This window comes from Tilletiaria anomala (genome assembly GCF_000711695.1).
Source record: "Tilletiaria anomala UBC 951 chromosome Unknown K437scaffold_74, whole genome shotgun sequence".
Lineage (NCBI taxonomy): Eukaryota > Fungi > Basidiomycota > Exobasidiomycetes > Georgefischeriales > Tilletiariaceae > Tilletiaria > Tilletiaria anomala.
Window position 1 is genome coordinate 64,995 of NW_013546948.1, and position 16,546 is coordinate 81,540.

The 16,546-nt window shown below is 55.0% G+C and overlaps 7 protein-coding genes across 7 annotated transcripts; 3 read left to right on the forward strand and 4 right to left on the reverse strand.

Annotated features, from left to right (window-relative positions):
- Window positions 1-56: 56 nt before the first annotated feature.
- On the reverse strand, window positions 57-823 carry K437DRAFT_212853 (uncharacterized protein; the record flags this gene model as incomplete). The annotated part of the gene is made up of 3 exons (XM_013386460.1): window positions 57-450; window positions 536-684; window positions 782-823. Coding segments are annotated over 3 exons (585 nt in total), but the record flags the coding sequence as incomplete, so codon positions are not given.
- A 695-nt stretch (window positions 824-1,518) lies between these two features.
- Window positions 1,519-2,209, forward strand: K437DRAFT_168500 (uncharacterized protein). The gene has a single exon (XM_013386461.1). It carries the CDS (start codon window positions 1,644-1,646, stop codon window positions 2,163-2,165), a length of 522 nt encoding a protein of 173 aa, XP_013241915.1. The 5' UTR covers window positions 1,519-1,643; the 3' UTR covers window positions 2,166-2,209.
- Window positions 2,210-2,263: 54 nt separating this feature from the next.
- Window positions 2,264-5,076, forward strand: K437DRAFT_249267 (uncharacterized protein). The gene is made up of 4 exons (XM_013386462.1): window positions 2,264-2,855; window positions 2,940-3,271; window positions 3,346-4,693; window positions 4,788-5,076. The coding sequence occupies exons 1-4, from the start codon at window positions 2,494-2,496 to the stop codon at window positions 4,900-4,902; spliced, it is 2,157 nt and encodes a 718-aa protein (XP_013241916.1). The 5' UTR covers window positions 2,264-2,493; the 3' UTR covers window positions 4,903-5,076.
- Window positions 5,077-6,596: 1,520 nt separating this feature from the next.
- On the reverse strand, window positions 6,597-9,184 carry K437DRAFT_249268 (uncharacterized protein; the record flags this gene model as incomplete). The annotated part of the gene is made up of 2 exons (XM_013386463.1): window positions 6,597-7,265; window positions 7,347-9,184. The coding sequence occupies 2 exons, from the start codon at window positions 9,182-9,184 to the stop codon at window positions 6,989-6,991; spliced, it is 2,115 nt and encodes a 704-aa protein (XP_013241917.1). The 3' UTR covers window positions 6,597-6,988.
- A 447-nt stretch (window positions 9,185-9,631) lies between these two features.
- Window positions 9,632-10,920, forward strand: K437DRAFT_295473 (uncharacterized protein). The gene is made up of 3 exons (XM_013386464.1): window positions 9,632-9,703; window positions 9,784-10,387; window positions 10,451-10,920. The coding sequence occupies exons 2-3, from the start codon at window positions 10,057-10,059 to the stop codon at window positions 10,840-10,842; spliced, it is 723 nt and encodes a 240-aa protein (XP_013241918.1). The 5' UTR covers window positions 9,632-9,703; window positions 9,784-10,056; the 3' UTR covers window positions 10,843-10,920.
- A 1,593-nt stretch (window positions 10,921-12,513) lies between these two features.
- On the reverse strand, window positions 12,514-13,952 carry K437DRAFT_258073 (uncharacterized protein). The gene is made up of 2 exons (XM_013386465.1): window positions 13,507-13,952; window positions 12,514-13,430 (listed from the first exon to the last, which is right to left on the reverse strand). The coding sequence occupies exons 1-2, from the start codon at window positions 13,650-13,652 to the stop codon at window positions 12,764-12,766; spliced, it is 813 nt and encodes a 270-aa protein (XP_013241919.1). The 5' UTR covers window positions 13,653-13,952; the 3' UTR covers window positions 12,514-12,763.
- A 943-nt stretch (window positions 13,953-14,895) lies between these two features.
- On the reverse strand, window positions 14,896-16,373 carry K437DRAFT_226436 (dihydrolipoamide succinyltransferase; the record flags this gene model as incomplete). The annotated part of the gene is made up of 3 exons (XM_013386466.1): window positions 14,896-14,966; window positions 15,067-16,048; window positions 16,122-16,373. 3 exons carry the CDS (start codon window positions 16,371-16,373, stop codon window positions 14,896-14,898), a joined length of 1,305 nt encoding a protein of 434 aa, XP_013241920.1.
- Window positions 16,374-16,546: the final 173 nt, after the last annotated feature.

Below are 16,546 nucleotides of genomic sequence, written 5' to 3' on the forward strand. Positions count from 1 at the left end.
GCCGATCGGACACTGCCTGTGCCAGAGACTCCTGTCGAGTTCGCGCCAGCACCCGGACCCGCACCCGTGCCGGCACCAACGTTGCTGTCATAGACCAGCTCCCTCGCCCTGCTCTGCGCCGGGTGCGTGACATCGAGGTTCGGCGTGAGGTCTGGCAGGCCCTTGTTCATCTGCTCCTCGCCGAGCACGCGGTAATACTCCTCGAGCAGCTTGGCGTTGCGCGAGTTGGCCTTCCATACCGCGAGCATCACATCGCCAACGAGAGGGATGATACCGATGCCGGCGGAGACGGCATTATTGATTAGCATGTTCGTGATGAGCCAGTCAGGGATCTCGTCTTGCTTGCGCAGAGGCTTGACGACGAGCGAGTAGTTGAGCACCGCGTCCGCGACATCGCCGACACCTGGCACTAAGCCTAGGATGAATGTCCAACCGAACCTAAGACCGCAGCTGAGCAAGCAAACCCGGAGAAGAGAGGATATGTGAGCCTGTCATCTCAGCCACAATGCTCATCTTTTTGCTCGGATGGATGCACATGTAAAACCCTTTGTCGAGGTAGTGCGCGCGCCGCGCGATCTTGCGCAGCAACTTGGCCTGTTTCTTGGTCAAGCCAGGCGGGGGCGGGCGCTTGCGGCGCTTGACTTTGTTGGTGATTGGGTCTATCACTTCATAGTAGTATGGGTCCTGCACAGCGCACGATAAAGGAGACCGCGCGCAGTGGCTTCTCAGCTGCAGCCATCTATGCAATGACAGAAAAAGGCTTGGGAGCCATGCTGCGTACCTGTGGCTCGTACTGCTTTGCATGTTCGCTGACTATCTTCTTCACACGGCCCGTGGCGAAGGATGTGATGCCGACCATGTCGGCAGAAATAGCGAAGGCTGGTAGAATCGCTGTGTTATTTCGCCCCGAGGTGTCTATCGACAAAGTGGTGCGTCTCTTGGTCTCTAGTGCTTTCCACCGGTTTGACACGGAGTCGAAACCCGGAGAGTGGTAGCTTGCCTGTTTGCTTTCTCTAATCGTGCATGTGGCAGTTTTCAAGGAGGATGCGTCACAATACGCAAGTCAAGCTCGTCTTCAGTAACAGTTGTGGGTGCTAGCAAGCTTCAACACCAATTGACTACCTTGCCACAGAGGTGGTGGTCGTAATATGGGTGCCAAGAACTCAAAGCTTTCATCAAAAGTCAGGCTGATTGTTGCTTCTGGCAGCATTGCACCAGTGTCTTTGATCCCCTAGCAAATGACGTCGACACCACCTCTCCCCCACCGCCAAAGGTCTCGAACGTCGGCGTCTAAACCGAAAACAAACCGAAAGTCACCAACGTGCCCAGTCTGTCGCTCAAAGGTTGAGTCCTGTTGAGTTTCACGCGTCACGGACCTCACGCGCGCACTCATAAGGGGCGTAGCTGAAGGAGTGCAGTCAGATGCGCGCTGCCGCTGGTGGCAGTGCAAACAGCTTTATGCAGAGCATATCTGCCGTTCTGCTCCTTGAAAGCACAATACATCACTATAAGCGACAAGATCAGGACGAAGGGGAATCATAGAAACTCATGAGAGAGAGCGCATTCTGGTCCGAGTGGTGGGTTCGTTATGCGTCTTGACAAAGTGAGTATACAGGAGGCCGTGCGCTGCAGAACATCTGCACATGCTCGTGCAAACAGGAGTGTTGTGCAGAGATATACGCCAAATATGGACGACAAAGAATTTATTTGCCACGCCCTACCACCCACTTCCTCATCCTTATCCGAAAATGAATGCCCCCAGTTTCTGGTTAGCAAGCCACCCCATTATCCCACATATTCTGGGCCAGCACCTGTGTCCCGTGTCCTCGCCACCTATGTCCAGGTTCCATCTGCCGGGTAAAGCACAGAGCCTCTTTCATCATCACAATCCCAAACATCGTCTTGATGGTTTTGATTCTTGCTTGCACAATCGATGCGCAACGGCGCAATGCATACGAGAACATGCAATAAGTACTACTTGGATCCAAATCTGGGCCCGTGCCATGTGTTCTGGAGTAGTCCTGAAATGCATTGCGGTGGGTGCTCGCCAGAACGGATCTGCAACCGGGTCAATAGTTTTGTACTATGTAACCCTAGACTCTCCTCCGTGCGCTTCCCTGTGCCTGCCTGGTGCTCTCGTGGACATTATGCGCCGCGTCGTATGATCGGTCAATCTCGTGCGACAGAGTAATCGTGAGTTTGATTAACCCCTACGTAGCATAGCTCTATGTATGAACATATGGATCGTCATACAAAAGAGATACCCAGATACCCCCTGTGCCTCCTAATGGACCAATATGACCGGCCATCCCTCCGCCCCTGAAGCCTTCAGGCCGGTGGGTGACAAACCCCGCTTCTCTCAGCTTGCATCGTACTCCTGCCACCTGTTCTGCCCCCATCCTGCCCCGCCGCCCAACCACTGACATCCGCCACCCCCGACACGAGGCTATTGCCGCTTGTTCGCTTTCTAGCTCTCTTTACTGTGCTGCGAATATGCTCCCCATCGCCCCAACCCCTTTCTTGAAGCCTCTCTTTGCCCTCTCAGCTGCCATCCTTTGCGTCGCACAATTTGCAGCGGTGGCCGCCAGCGCACGTGCCCCTGCGCTGCAAAGCAATACAGCCCCTCATACCCGCTTTGGCCTCCCCCTGAGGGCTGCCTCGCCCCTCGTGGGCGATCACAGCAGCGCGGGTCAATCGCAGACAGGTGGCGTCTCGCCTGCAGTCGCCGCCGATGCTGCCGCTCCTACAGTTCCTCTGAGGAACTTTGAGGTCAATGTCCCACCACGCGTCGATTCGCGCAGGCAGCACCTTAAGGAGTGCAAGATCCAGTTGATCAGCCGTGCTTTTGCAAACAGGTAGGTGAAGCGTTTGCGTTGCAACAGGCGCCATAAATCTGACCAGTTGCACGTCCTTGAACTTTCCTGAACTCTGACGTGCAGCTATGGAGACCCTTCCGTCTTCTCGTACTCTCCTTCGCTCCTGCCTGTCGGTTGCTCGGACCCAAACGAGTGGGTCTCAATCGTGCTCGAGCAGAACGGCACCTCCAAAGGCCGTCAGTTCGACCGCCTCGGTACGGTGTGGCTCGGAAACGAGCACGATGGGTACGGCCTGGAGCTATGGCGCACGGATAACCCCGAGCCGACGTCATACGGGATTGTCTGGTCGACCAGAAAGGACGTCAGTAAGTACTGGCCCTTCTTGAGTAAAGATGGAAAGATGGTCTTCGATTATCCGAACATTGTCGATAGCACGTACACCGGGATCTTAGACAGTGCGTATGAGTACTTGACTCTTTGCGCGTGTCCAGCTTTCGATCGCGCTCATTTCCATTACTCTTCCCTGTAGTTACGCTGTCTCTCAGCGTCTACCTACCCAATCACCCCAAGCAAGTCGTCTTGGCGGGCCCAGATTCTGCAGCACAGCATGTGATTGCCCATCGCTCGACGATGCGGAAGCGTGCGCAAGGCCACAAGCCCGCGGCTCAAGTCCCGTTTTCTGGCAGCATCACCAACAGCAGTATTAGCGCGACTTTTGAAGCTCATCTCCATTCCTCGCCTTTCCTCAAAGACCGCACGGCCGATGTCTTGATCCCGCTCTCGACTCGGCAGTCAAACGGTAACTCCCTATTCTCCTTTGGCGGCGCCTCCGTCGACGACAACAGCTCGCCGTCCGCATCGGGTCTGACGATCGTGTCCAACTTTCCACGCAACGCGCTTTCCGCCATCGTGGAGATCTACGCATCCGGCACCGCCGCCGAGGAGTTCTGGTACACGTCCATCCCGGACGAGGTTTACAAAGAGGTTCCTTCTGTGACGGCGCATAATTTGGGCCTCTACCCGCGCGGACCGTTCAGAGAGGTGCAGCTGCTGATTGACGACAAGCTCGCGGGAATCGCTCTGCCTTATGCCACCATTTTCACTGGTGGCATCAACCCGCTGATGTGGCGCCCGGAAGCGTCGTTCGGCGCATGGGACCAGCCAACGTACCTAGTTGACATCACTCCTTTCCTCGGCTCGCTCAGCGACGGCAATGACCACACCTTCCGGCTACGTGTAGTCAGCGCCGAGAAGAACGGGACGATTAACGCTAGTTGGTTCCTCAGCGGGAACGTGCAGGTGCACATCGACCCGACCAGCGACGAGCCGACGACGGGAGAGATCACACGGTATGGCATCCAGCCCTTCGCACTGCCCGCTGCAGCATTCCGCACCGCCGGAAAAGTGCAAGGTGACCTTGACAAGGATGGCAGCTTGACCGCCGAAGTGCGCATCGTCCGCCCTCGCACGATCCTGATCGAAGCCAACGTCTCGCGTCCCAGCAAGAGCCATCAGAACGATCCGATGCACGTCAGCTGGAAACAGGAGTACAGCTACTCGAACTTCGACTCATCGGGGCCCACATTGCAGGTCATCAACCAGACGTCCTCGGGAAAGTCGCGCAGCACGCACGGCGGCCGCCCGTTCCTGGCTTGCGAATTCGACTTTCTGCTGGACGTCTCGCTGGTAGTGGATAGCAGCACGCTCAACACAAGCGTCGACCATCGGTACGAGGCGCTGACGAATTTGTCACCCCAGGCACTCAACTACTGGCTACCCAGCGAGACGACGATCCACATGTATCAGACCGCGCAAGCAGCATCTACCATTCAGAACGGTTCGATTACCAGTGGATTCGGCATGACGTCAGAGAGGTAGTGAGTCGCGACGGGCCGAGCAGCGCTAGTTAACATTCGCGCATCGTGACAGGTCACAAGTGGCTGACCCATCCCAATCTCCTAAATTCTCCAGCTCTTACTCTGACTCGAAAGGATACACGTTCCACCGCACAACGAGCGCAAACAACACCAAGGTCACAGATAAGATTGGCGGAAACTTGGCGCCGTACGCGTTGCCTGTTGTCTGATCTTGCCCCACTGCGCTGCACTGCACTGAAATGCCCCGTGCCGTGTTCCTCTTGTTGTACTCAGCGGTTATTGGTATTCTTGAAGCTGTGAAATGGAATTTGGTGGCTTGCCTAAAACCCTCCCACACGCCTCGGCGCTCTGCACCACATACCTGAAAGTGATTTATGTATTGGCGTGATTTGTTTATGAATCGAGTTGCACCGAATGCTATTCACACAACTCGCAGCGGAATGGCCTGACAGTGTGGGACGCGAACCCAAAAGCGAGATGTACTGGTAAGTTGCAGAGCCCAGTTATCGGCACCTCATCTTAGGGCTTGTACAGCTCGATAGAGCAACGAGCGTCATCGAAGAGGTCGTCGAACACACGTGCTCAATATGGCAGACTTGGCTCTTCTCCGCACAATTGCCTCCCAGCACCCCGCAGTGGGCGGTCCTGGCCGCCGCAGTAACGCTGTGAAGGCGTCCATTGAGCGACTGATCGATCGTGCCAGATGGTACCACTCGCTCGTCCAGCGCGCTGTACGCGAGGGTACGTTCAAGAAAGAGAGCGAGCGGATAGGGGCAGCGACGCTACACGTTTGTGCATATGCCGCTTTTGTGAGGTGCGCATGCAATCGATACGGGCAATACTGTGGGACTTACACCGTGCAAGGATTATATGTCGCTGACATGTCCTGCCGTCCTTTTCACCTTGCGACAGCCTCGATCCAGAAGACAAGGTGGCACACAACGTGTTCTTCGACCGCATACGGCCGCTCGCTTCTCTCAAGAAAGATGCGTTCATTGCAGCTGTCAAACAGGTGCACCAACTTGCTGCCCAGGGTCATATGCCACCGGTTGCCGAGATAAGCAGCAATGCTGCTGCCGGTCCTGCGCTGCATTCGTCAACAACAGCATCGGTAGCAGCAACGCGACAGATATCAAGAACAAAAAGTGCACCTCAAGAGCGATTCTCAATGGCGCCTTCCATTGGGCCGGCTGCAAAGACGCGAGCATCATCGCGTCTCTCATCCGCTTCAGAAGCGCTGCTGGCGCCAGGATTGTCAGCAAGCACAGCTATAAATCCGACAAGCAGCCAACCGATGCATAGCAATACTGCAGACTCACAATCGATATCTGCCAAGGCGATGCAGGTAATGAACAAGAATTTCCTGCGAACCGTGTCCACCGGAGCGTCTGGCTATTCTGCTGCAGCCCATGTCTCGACTTCTTCGGTCTCCCCTTCCACGTCTTCTAAAGGCAAACAGAGTCAGCCATCCTCCGTGGCCAATCGATCTGCACCGCCTGCCAAGAAACGCAGACTATCTCAGGCCGAAGAAGGGCATCTTGCTTTCAAGGCGGCCATGAACAAGAGACCAAGCGCTCGCTCTTCAATGCAGCAAGCTTCGGCGTCCCAGTTATCGATGGCAAGATTCTCACCCGTTTCGTCGCAAATGAACGGAAACACGAAATTATCGAATTCGATGCCCGGAGCTCCTTTTGTCGCTACTTCTGACTCGGAAGAAGAGCGCGAATTGCAACGGGAACAGGACAATCAAACGGAGGAAGAACAAGGCATGCGGATCGAGAGCGAGGACGAGCTAATTAATGCACTGCCGCCTGGGCAAATGCAAGGGGAGACTCAAGTGCCATCTGTTTCTGCAACTATTGATGGTTCTTCAGCTGCTAGAACTACCCAGTCCGAAATATGTAAGCGTCAATTTGTTTATTCGTCGACATTCTTTCGCCCCACCACTGCGGACCTTCATCCCGACCATGGGCGCGATCGCGATGTTCATGAGCGTCCAGCGCAGACGGTAGACGTAATGACGGCAGCGACGGCGGTGAACCAGATCGTCCGCACGCGTGCCGTCCGCTTGACACGAAATGCTTACATCCCAACCTACGCGCGCGCACCATCGCGTCTCACATGTACATCCGCCATGCTTGCGCCGTACGCCTGCCGACTCGCCGAGATGCAGGCCACCAAGTTATATGGCGGCGAATATGTCGATTGCGATGGCATGAGCAGGGAAGAGATGCGCGATTGGTTGCACAAGTGGGAGGAACAGACGCGCAGGGTGCTAGGGAAATCCATGTCAGATTAACTCATTGCCTTCGTGGACGCAAACAAGACATCTGTACATGGAAAACTGTGCGGTGCCTGTTCGCTGAGTGACGCAGCAGGCTGCAAGGGCACGTCGCTGTCAGACCCGCACAATGGCCCCACACCCTTCCCTTCCCCTTGCGACTCCGACTGCAGTAGCAGAGCCCTCCCCAGCTCCAGCCAAGGCTCGGTTCCGAGGACGTACCGCGCGCCGACCTTCTCAAACACCCATTTCTCTGCTTTACTAGCTAACATAATCTGCCACAGCGTCCAACTGAGCGTGGAATCGCTTGGATCTGGAAACTGTGTATCGGTGTCTGGATCTGCTCCCATTGACTGTGTCGTACTGTCAGACCAATGCTGCTTGTTTTGCTGGACACGCGCTTCAAATGCAGCGCGCTGGCGTTCACTGAGATGGTTAGCACAGCCAAGCGCCCACTTCCAGAAACGCTGTCTGACGCGCTGAGATGCGCTTGCCTTGGTTTGTCCCGCAGCGGCAGCAGAGAGGGCGCCACCGGGTGTGAGCGACCTAAAAAAGCGCTTGAAGGCTCCTTGATCGTTCACGCCCCAGCGTCGCGCTGTGATCGAGCCGACAAGCAGCGCTGTCTCCGCATCAGGCCATAGAAGCATATCCGTGTAGAACGCAAATGAGCGAATGGAGATGGTGAGTTGATCTTCCCTCTCTGCTGTGCTGCTGCTGCCCGCTACTAATATTGGAGGCTCGCTCGGGTCGGCGCTAACAACTCGAATCGAGAGAGAGGGGTCGAGTTGAACGCGTTTTTGCACGAATGCCAAAACACGAGCTTTGCACGCCTTTTCAGCGCCCGAGGCTTCGGGCCAGAGGATGCCGCCTTTGAGCGTCTCCGTGCGGATATTGGATGCCACAGCGCCGCGGTGTTGCTCGACAGGGTTGAGTGATGGTGGCCATCCCACGCCGTTCCACTCCGTCGCGCGAGGCGCTGCCGACGATGCAGAGAGCGGCTCTTGCATATCTGGACGGCCGAACGCATCGAGGCGATAACGGAAATGCAACTTCCCTGCTTCGTACAAAATTCGTGGGAAGGTGAGGAAGAGGGAGAACGGCTGCTTGGCCAACGCAAAGAGCAGATTGGTCGTGCAAAGCGGCTCAGCGCCACCAGAAGTGTTGGGATGGCAGGCGAGCGTGGCAAGGAGCTTTTTCCGTAACGACGCAGGTCCGGCAGCCGAGTTTGTTCCTGTAGATTCGCCTTCAGGACGGATCAAGAGGAGCAATCGGATATCCAAATCAGGTCCGATGTGCGGGCCACCTCGAAACAAGTCGCGTATAAAAAGTCTGTAGTAACCACCACGATCATTGAATGGACTGACATGGAATGAACGAGGAAAAGTCCACTGATGATCATAGCCTATTCGCAGCTGATTCTGCGGATCTTCCTTGGCACCGGTTTGCAGGATGTAGACGTGTCGTTCGGAAAATGTGTTGTGCACTTCTAACACAACGAGCCAGAGTGAACCGCGCTCCGCAGATGACCCGGGTGTTGGTCTGTACATGTAGTATACAGTCAGTGGGTTGATTCCGTTGAAGCCAAAGTAGCTGGGCATGGTCACAGCCCAGACTTGGCCAATGTGCTCTCGCCACGAGTCTAGTGGAGCATCTTCATCTTGTGGCCCGATTGGCAAGAAGCCTTGATCTCGCAATTCATACGCTAACTTGAGCAGTATGGAGGACTCAACTGTCCGTATCCGGTCTGCTCTCGTTGCTGACGGGCGCGATGCAACGAGATCAGGGAAGTTGAGTCGAAGATAATTCGCCGGCTTGATTGCAGTGATCGTTCTCTTACTGCTGAGTCGACGGCCATCTCTGCCTTGATTAAGCATCCCTCTCCATGAGAAGGCGAGCCTTCCATCTATGCGGCCGGTCTCTAACGCAGTCAATTCCACAGCGTAGTATAGCGTTGTGTACCGGAATTGATGTCGAGATTGGATCGGCAAGAAGCGTGCATGGTGGACATCGGCTTGAAAGATGTACCCATGCGCTGAGCCAGAGCTCTTCGCGCGACGATTCGCCGATCTACGAACCAGAGACAACAGAATTACGATGAGGAGAGTTGGAAAGACGATAGGGTCGAGCCATGGATGGATTGTCGTGGGCCTTGTAAGCGCACCTTGGGTGACAAAAGGCAACGCCGAGAACAACTTCTTCGCATTCCTCATTCTCGGGCCTGGATCCCGGTGAATTCCAGTTGCTATAGAAGTATAATTGATTGATGCACAGCACGTCTATGGTAGAACTGCCCATCTGCGAACTCAGGCGTAAGATCGGGTTCAGGAGGTGGACTTGGTGAGCTTTGGAAAGCGCAACATGTGTGTTGGATGATGGGTCTTTCGAATGATCCTTGCATATCGTACTTCAAAATTTCAATAGTATTTAATCAATATTCAATATTCAAATGCCATGATTTATGATGTTATAATTTGATCGGTGGTATACCCTATTGATTCTATGATGCTCGGTGATTTAATTATATTACAGCTATTTTTTGTGGAGAATTTGGTCGCTTCATCGCCTTTCCGGATCCGCTTTTGCCGATTAAGGTCCATTCAATGCATCCAATCGTTACTCGAAGTCCACGTGAAGCTTGTCGCCTCGCGCTGGGTGCACTACTCCCTTCTGATATGAGTATCCTTTCTGTTGAGCCCTTTGCGCTTGCATTGTTGACTCTGTTGCGAATTGTAAGCGCTTCTCTGCCTCAATTACTGCCGCTGCAAGCTAGCGTGGTGTTTCTGACGTGTTCTCTATCTAACGATATCAGAGACATTTGCTGATGAGAATCACCTCTCAGTAAGCTTTCGTCTGTGATCGGAGAAATCCCCGAAACAGCGTGCCGAGAGTGTAACTTTTTTATGTAATGACCCCGCTCTCCCATCACGCTCTCCACTCGCTTATTGCTGTCACCTAACTGTACATCCTACAGCAGGAGAGTCGATACATCGGTCCTCAATTGTCGTCGCCCATGCTCAAAAAGCCGGAACGCCGTGCCGTGAAGCTCTGCTGCATCCGCCACGGCTGAGATACGCCCTTCACAATGCTCGGCGAGTGCAAAGGTTCTCCTAAGATGAACGCCCGAGCGGCTCGCTCTCTCCAGTTTTCGGGCCCTCCGGTGCCCAAATTCCTCCAGTCGTTGCACTCCCAAGTACATGGGTCGCAAGGGTCTGGATCAAAGGCTAGCCGTGGTGGCGATGAGCTGGATGAGCTTCTCTCCCTCGACCCGGATCGACCCATGATACCGGTGCGACCAGGAGGGCCAGAGAATGACCAAGGGGAGATTAGTGGGGATGAATGGGACGGAGCTCAAATCGTCGTTCTCAAGGATGGAAGGCACTTGACAGCCGATGAAGTCAAGCAGGCTGCAAAAGGTGCGCTTATCTGGCTTCATGAACGTGTAACGATAAAGTCTGAAATGAAGCTGGAAATTGCAGACTGCCACCCGCCGTCGATGGGCTCAAATGTGTCAAACTCTTCGGTTGCTGTTGGCGCCAAAATTTCACAGCCTGGCTCCGGTATTACCGGATCAAAGCGGCGAGCCCCAGTCGACGACTCCACAGCTATCTCACATACTTCTGCGTCCTCAGAAACGCAAGCACAGACAGGCATCAGCAGCGCCAAGATGCACGTTGCCAACTATCAAAACGGGATGGGTGAGGCCAAAGACCTCATCTTTGCAAAAAAGCGACAGCGAGAAGACGAACAGATAAGCGAAAAGGAGAAGAAGCGGAAGGCAAAGGAGGACGAAAGGCAGAGAAAGAACAGAGCTGCTAAAAACGAGAAGAAAAAGAGCGGGAAGGGACTGAGCTTTGACCTGGAAGGTTAGACAATGGGGGATCGTGGATGCACTCAACTTTACTGTAGCATAATCTAGACGCTGTGTCATGCGAAATTGCAATCCCAGAAGCCTGACGGAAAGTTGCGATACGGCGCTATTTCAGACGGTGTGGAACCGCAAATTTGATCTGGACGGAATGCGAAAACGGAGAAGGAGGAAGAGCCTGCACTTTAGCTTCAGTTACCAAAGTACTGTTGATAAGCTCAATGATTCATGCACATTGGAGAACAAGTACAATTGGCGACTCGAAGTACCTGGGCCAATGTAATCGCACGCTCAAGTCGTGTGATAACTTGTTCAATGATCGTTCGTTCCTTATCCTTGGTGATTTCCGGCAAAGCGCCTTCCTGAGTCACCTTCATGCTTTAATGTGCCTGAGAGAGGCGAGAACTGACGACGTATAATCCACATGCGTTGAGTAACTGGATATGCGCAACAGGAGTTGGTGGCAAAAATCACGGCTCTTCTCCTTCCGAGTCGACACTTGAAAATCACCGTTCTCGAAGCTGAATCTCGTAACAGTTGATGATTCCATATTCTTTGCGTACTGAGGCATGCTATAGAGCGGAGTCTTGCATTGCCCGAAAAATCTGACTTGCTTCCGGTCATTCACTACTGCTTCGGAGAAAAGGACATGTGAGGGTGAAGTACCAGCAGCTGCTGCACTGCCGATGAAGAAGAAGCAGTCCGTGAAGGCGAGGTGCCTGCACTTGCGTCCGATGCAACGGCAGGCTCGGCTGCAGCTGCTGCCTCTGTCGTCGATGAGCGCAGCTGGGACTGGCTACGGCCTCCAGCAATGAAGGATCCAGCTGCGGGCTCGTGTATGCGAACGTATCCACTTGAGTGCCTTCAGTTTGATCCATGGCGACTCCTTCCTTAGGTCCACGCTGGCTTGGCTTATGTGCGTTTAGGCCCTGTTCTTTCAAATACGCTCCTGCTTGTCGCTGCCGAGGGTTGGCATACAGCGCAAGCGGCGCAAGTTGCGACTTGCGACCAACAACGTTAGCGGACGTGTTTCAACTGTGGAGAACTCGGCCCCCTTTTGGAGGCTGCGGCAAGCAAAGGAGCACGTTAGGAGACAAATGCACGCATAGTGGATGCTCTCTCCTGTTCCTTTTTTGACGGCGGTAGCGACCTCATCTGCCAGCTCATATGAAAATGAAATCACGATACTCAACCTTAGTCGATAGTAACTTTTCTGCGGTTAAAATTGGTTCTCCTGTCGCTATACTTGCTGCTTAGCTCCAGACCAAGGCGAAAGCACCGCGACTCCATAGTTGTGTGCTCGCCATCGAAAATGCAAAGCAACTCCATAGTCCATTCGTAGCCACCCTGCCTGTGGTGAAGCTGAGGAACATGATTCTTTACCGCCAAATGGTTGTCTGAACGTGACGACGGGCGGCCGCATGGATGGGGCCGCGCTGCGCTGCATCGTTGGTACCTCGTGCAAATGTATCTTCGATGGCAGCGGAAGCGCGACTTGGAGGACTTACAGGCGCAGGGACGGAGGTACCACGGCCGAATTGGCCGCGCTCTGCTGCCATCGCAGCTTCGTGGGCCTCAGATAGCGAACGAGCTTGCGTTTATTCGGCTCAGTTGGTCTGCACAAGCGACAAGACAGTGACGACGTCGGCGATTCCTCCCTTTACCACTACACAATCGACACCTTGTCATTTGCTTCGTATTGGACTTTATTTACTTTGGCTTACATTGCTTTGAATGCATTGATTAACACTCAGTTGGTCTTCATTGAACCTCCCCCGCCTCTCACATCCGTTCACCATTCTCGAATGCCATCACAGATCGTTGTACATCGTCGAGTGCTTGAAAAAGTAATTATCTTGTCGTTGTTACCGCTTTATCAAATTCATCCTGTACATTCATCACCAGCGAAAGGGGCGGCCGCCGCTCACGCGCCAGAGGGACGGCCGAGCGCAAGTCCGGACATCTTGCGATGGATGTCCACGTCCGCCGGCCTCGTGTTCGCGGGAGACGATGAAGACGGTCCGCTAAGCCCAGGAGGAGCCGTGCCACCAGCGGAAGCAGCGGCAGGCGTCATGACCGAACGAACAGGCGCAGAAAAGTTGAAAGCATTTCCAGGGCTTCTGCTGAAGGTCGGGGAAGCTACGCCAGCACTTCCCTCTGCGTTACCGCCGCTGCCTCCGGAAGATGAGTGAGCGAGTGACTGCGATGGTTTGCGTTGGAAGGAGATAGGGGATGTCGCTGGCGCAGCGCCAGCGCTTGCGCTTGCGCCCGGTGCGCCAGAGATGATCCCTCCTGACGGCGTGCGGCCGAATGACCCGGATCCAAATGCCGTCTGCCCAGCGCCTGCTGCCCCGCTGCTTGACCGACTGTTGTTGCGCTTATCCGAAGGACTGATGCCAAAACCCCTCGTTGTCGTGCCGCCAAAGCTAGCCATATGGTGCTTCTCGGGCGAGCGACTGATGAGCGCTGGCAGCGTACCGTTCGCACCGCCAATCTTGGAGCGATGGATCTTCTCTGGCGCAGGAGGTGATTGCGCCAGTGGAGACGAGGCGAGGTTGAGCAGCTGCTCGCGTGTGTAGATTATGCGGGATCTGCCAAAGTATGTGCAAATGAAACCAGCATGTCAGAACGGCATACGGTGGCTGCTATTTCACCTGGCCAACTCACCCTCCTGGCGTCTTGCCAAAGAATTGGCTACCGCCCGGCGTGGTAGCATGCAAGCTTGTAGCGTCGGCGCCGCTACCCGCCGTAGCGGTGAGGCCACCGGGTGCGTTCTCCGCCCTGCGGATCCGGATCGGTTGAGCAGATGCCATCGTGATCGTGAGATGGTCGTTGTCTGTGTAATTCGCAGTCTCTCTCTCGCTGAGATTCTTAGAGACTTGCAGCTACAAGCGGAGATGGGGGAACGAGCGGGACCCGATGGAGCTTGTTTTGATCAATGCCTAGCTGCGCGTCTTGATGGGCTTGCGTTGACTGACTGGCTAGTCGTTTGTCGGGGGCCTATATGCAGGACAATGCGCTGGGCGGATCTCTTGTCAACGGCAGTACGACTGGGGGTGTACTCATTGATGAGAGGAGCGTCAAGGGGATGTGACCGGCCCCCGACGCCTTTTATCATTGCCCCTTGGGCTTGGAGAGGTCGTTGGCACTGCAAGCGGAACCAGTTACAGCTGCGTGCGGGGGAGGACATCGTGAGGCGCAGGAGCGGTGCTTGAGTGAGTGAGTGACGTGCTGCCATCGTGCTCCACGTCAGTGCGTCACGCGACAACAGGCCTGGCACCACACCAGTCAAAATGCTTGAAAATGGACATGCCACACCATCTCACGGAAATAGCTTGAGCGTCATTGACTCATAAATGACTCCACAGCGACGTGTCAGCGACCACCAGCATACACCATACATAGCGCGCGTTCTCTCATGACGGAATTCGTAAATCAGGAACAGTCCGTCATAGATGATAGGGTGAACAGTGCTCCAGATCCTCTCAGACGTTGTCGGCCTGGAGGGCGCACTTTGGATGCTCCTGTATGAAGTCCAGGGCGGCCCGACATAGCGTTAGGAAAAGGGCATCCCTGAGCCTCTTATATCATACCCTCGGAATATCTTTCGAACCAATGTATTGAGCCTCACCGGCGACGGCGATGGAAGTGCACCTATCCCACCGGCTAGTCAACATGTGTTGGCCGAAGTCCCCGGTGAGTCTTGGATGCTTCTTGCCAACGACGCGCAGGGCAACAGGTGTGCAGAAATGGTCATCGTCCAGCTCGAAGCTTCTGTTCGACGCCTCACGCCTACGAAGCTCCATTCCATGTATGCCCGCCATGAACCCATGCGTCTTGAAGCGAGTCAATCTATGTACCTGTATTTTGCAGGGGGACCAGCTTGCTCTGCGCGGACAAGTCAGCGAGGACATGCGCTGAGCATCAGCGAAAGAATGTAAGGCCGACTACACGGCCGCGTGGCCAGTATCGACTCGTGACCGATTGAGAGACAAAGGTCTTTGGATTGCTGTTTTGTCATTATTGGAATACACCTGGGTAGATCATGTTCAGCAATTAGAGCAGCATGCTCGGCATGTCTTCTAGGTACTGCTTGAGCTTGACGAGGAATGTGACAGCCTCGCGGCCTGCATGCATTGGAAGGATGAGGAAAGGAGGAGACCAGCTCATCGTCAATAAACGAACTCAAAGCTCGCATGAGGATGGCCAAAGCACGCGGCGGCTCACCATCAAGCAGCCTGTGGTCGTACGTAAGCGCGACGACCATGATCGGGCGAATCTCCACCTTGCCGTTGACAACCCATGGCTTGTCCTTAACGGCGTGCATGCCGAGGATGGCGCTGCCGGGTAGGTTGAGAATGGGCGTGCCAAACAGGCTGCCGAAGACGCCGCCGTTGGAGATGGTGAACGTCCCGCCGGACATGTCCTCGAGCGTGAGCTTATTGTCGCGCGCCTTCTTGCCGAGTCGGGCGATCTCTCGCTCGATCTCGATGAGAGTCATGCCCTCGATGTTGCGCACAATGGGCGTAACAAGCCCCTTCTCGGTCGACACGGCGACACTCAAGTCAACATACTCGCTGTAGACGATCGTGTCGCCCAACCCATCGCCCTCGATGCGCGCATTCGCGGCAGGAATGTCCCGCAGCGCCAGTGCAGACGCCTTGGCGAACGCCGACATGAAGCCCAGCTTGACGCCCTCGTTCTTGAGGATGGCGTCTTTGTGTCGCGCGCGGAAGGCGATCAGCGACGACATGTCGATCTCGTTGAACGTCGTCAGCGAAGCGGCAGTGTTCTGAGACTGCTTGAGGCGTTCGGCAATGCGCATGCGCATGCGCGACATCTTGACGCGCCGCTCCCCGCGGCTGCCCGCAACGGGCTTCGATGACTCGCCCTCGCTGGCGCTCGCACTTGAGCCGACTGATGTCGATGGCGCAGGCTTGCTCTCTGACTTCTTCAACTCTTCGCCCTGCTTTTTCTCAGCCTGCTGTGTCTGCTGCTGCTTTACTTGCTCCTTCTTCTGCTCCTCTTGTTTCGGCGCCGCCTCCTGCTCGTTCGCCTTGGCTGCGCCGTTGCCTGAAGACGCACTCTCTGCAGGCGCCTCTCCAGGCTCGATGTTGCAGAGGTCTTGGCCAACAGTCACAGTGTCCTCTTCTGCAGCCTTCGTCTCGGTAATTGTGCCTGTGACAGGTGCATTAACAGAGACATCAATCTAAAGCCAAGCGCCAGCTCTGTCAGTACCTGCGTTTGGCTCGGGCACGATGTCCTTGTGTCAGTATGCATACCTTATCCGTCTCGATGGTTGCAATCTCTTCGCCTTCTTTCACATGGTCGCCTTTCTTCTTGATCCACTGCTTAAGCGTACCCTCGGTGATTGACTCTGCCATCTGCGGTACCTTGACGACTTCGCGTGCGTAGGCAGACACATGGAAGAGCGCAACGGGTCGGAGGAGTGAGTGAGACCACGAAGTGGAAGTACCAGCAACCTTCGGCTGATGCTGCTGCCTCGAGTACAGTGAAGCCGTTCCGGACGTCATCGACAGGGTGGAGAGGGCCCGGGAAGCTGGGGAGACGGTTCGCAGAGCCACACGTGCAGCCGCGGCCGGTGCCGACGAGCGTGAGAGCAGCATGATGGAAGACACTTGCTGTGCTGTGCCCTTGCTTTCGATCCGACAAAAGAAAGCACCGATACGAGATGCGAGCCTTTGCG

Excerpts from the sequence above, each read along its gene's own strand:
- K437DRAFT_168500 (XM_013386461.1), top strand. The coding sequence starts at position 1,644 with ATGCTCGTGCAAACAGGAGTGTTGTGCAGAGATATACGCCAAATATGG.
- K437DRAFT_249267 (XM_013386462.1), top strand. The coding sequence starts at position 2,494 with ATGCTCCCCATCGCCCCAACCCCTTTCTTGAAGCCTCTCTTTGCCCTC. Across the intron at positions 3,272-3,345 it reads GTACACCGGGATCTTAGACA|TTACGCTGTCTCTCAGCGTC; the intron begins GTGCGTATGAGT and ends TCTTCCCTGTAG. Across the intron at positions 4,694-4,787 it reads GGCATGACGTCAGAGAGGTA|CTCTTACTCTGACTCGAAAG; the intron begins GTGAGTCGCGAC and ends TAAATTCTCCAG.
- K437DRAFT_295473 (XM_013386464.1), top strand. The coding sequence starts at position 10,057 with ATGCTCGGCGAGTGCAAAGGTTCTCCTAAGATGAACGCCCGAGCGGCT. Across the intron at positions 10,388-10,450 it reads AGTCAAGCAGGCTGCAAAAG|ACTGCCACCCGCCGTCGATG; the intron begins GTGCGCTTATCT and ends TGGAAATTGCAG.
- K437DRAFT_258073 (XM_013386465.1), bottom strand. The coding sequence starts at position 13,652 with ATGGCATCTGCTCAACCGATCCGGATCCGCAGGGCGGAGAACGCACCC. Across the intron at positions 13,431-13,506 it reads TTTGGCAAGACGCCAGGAGG|ATCCCGCATAATCTACACAC; the intron begins GTGAGTTGGCCA and ends ATACTTTGGCAG.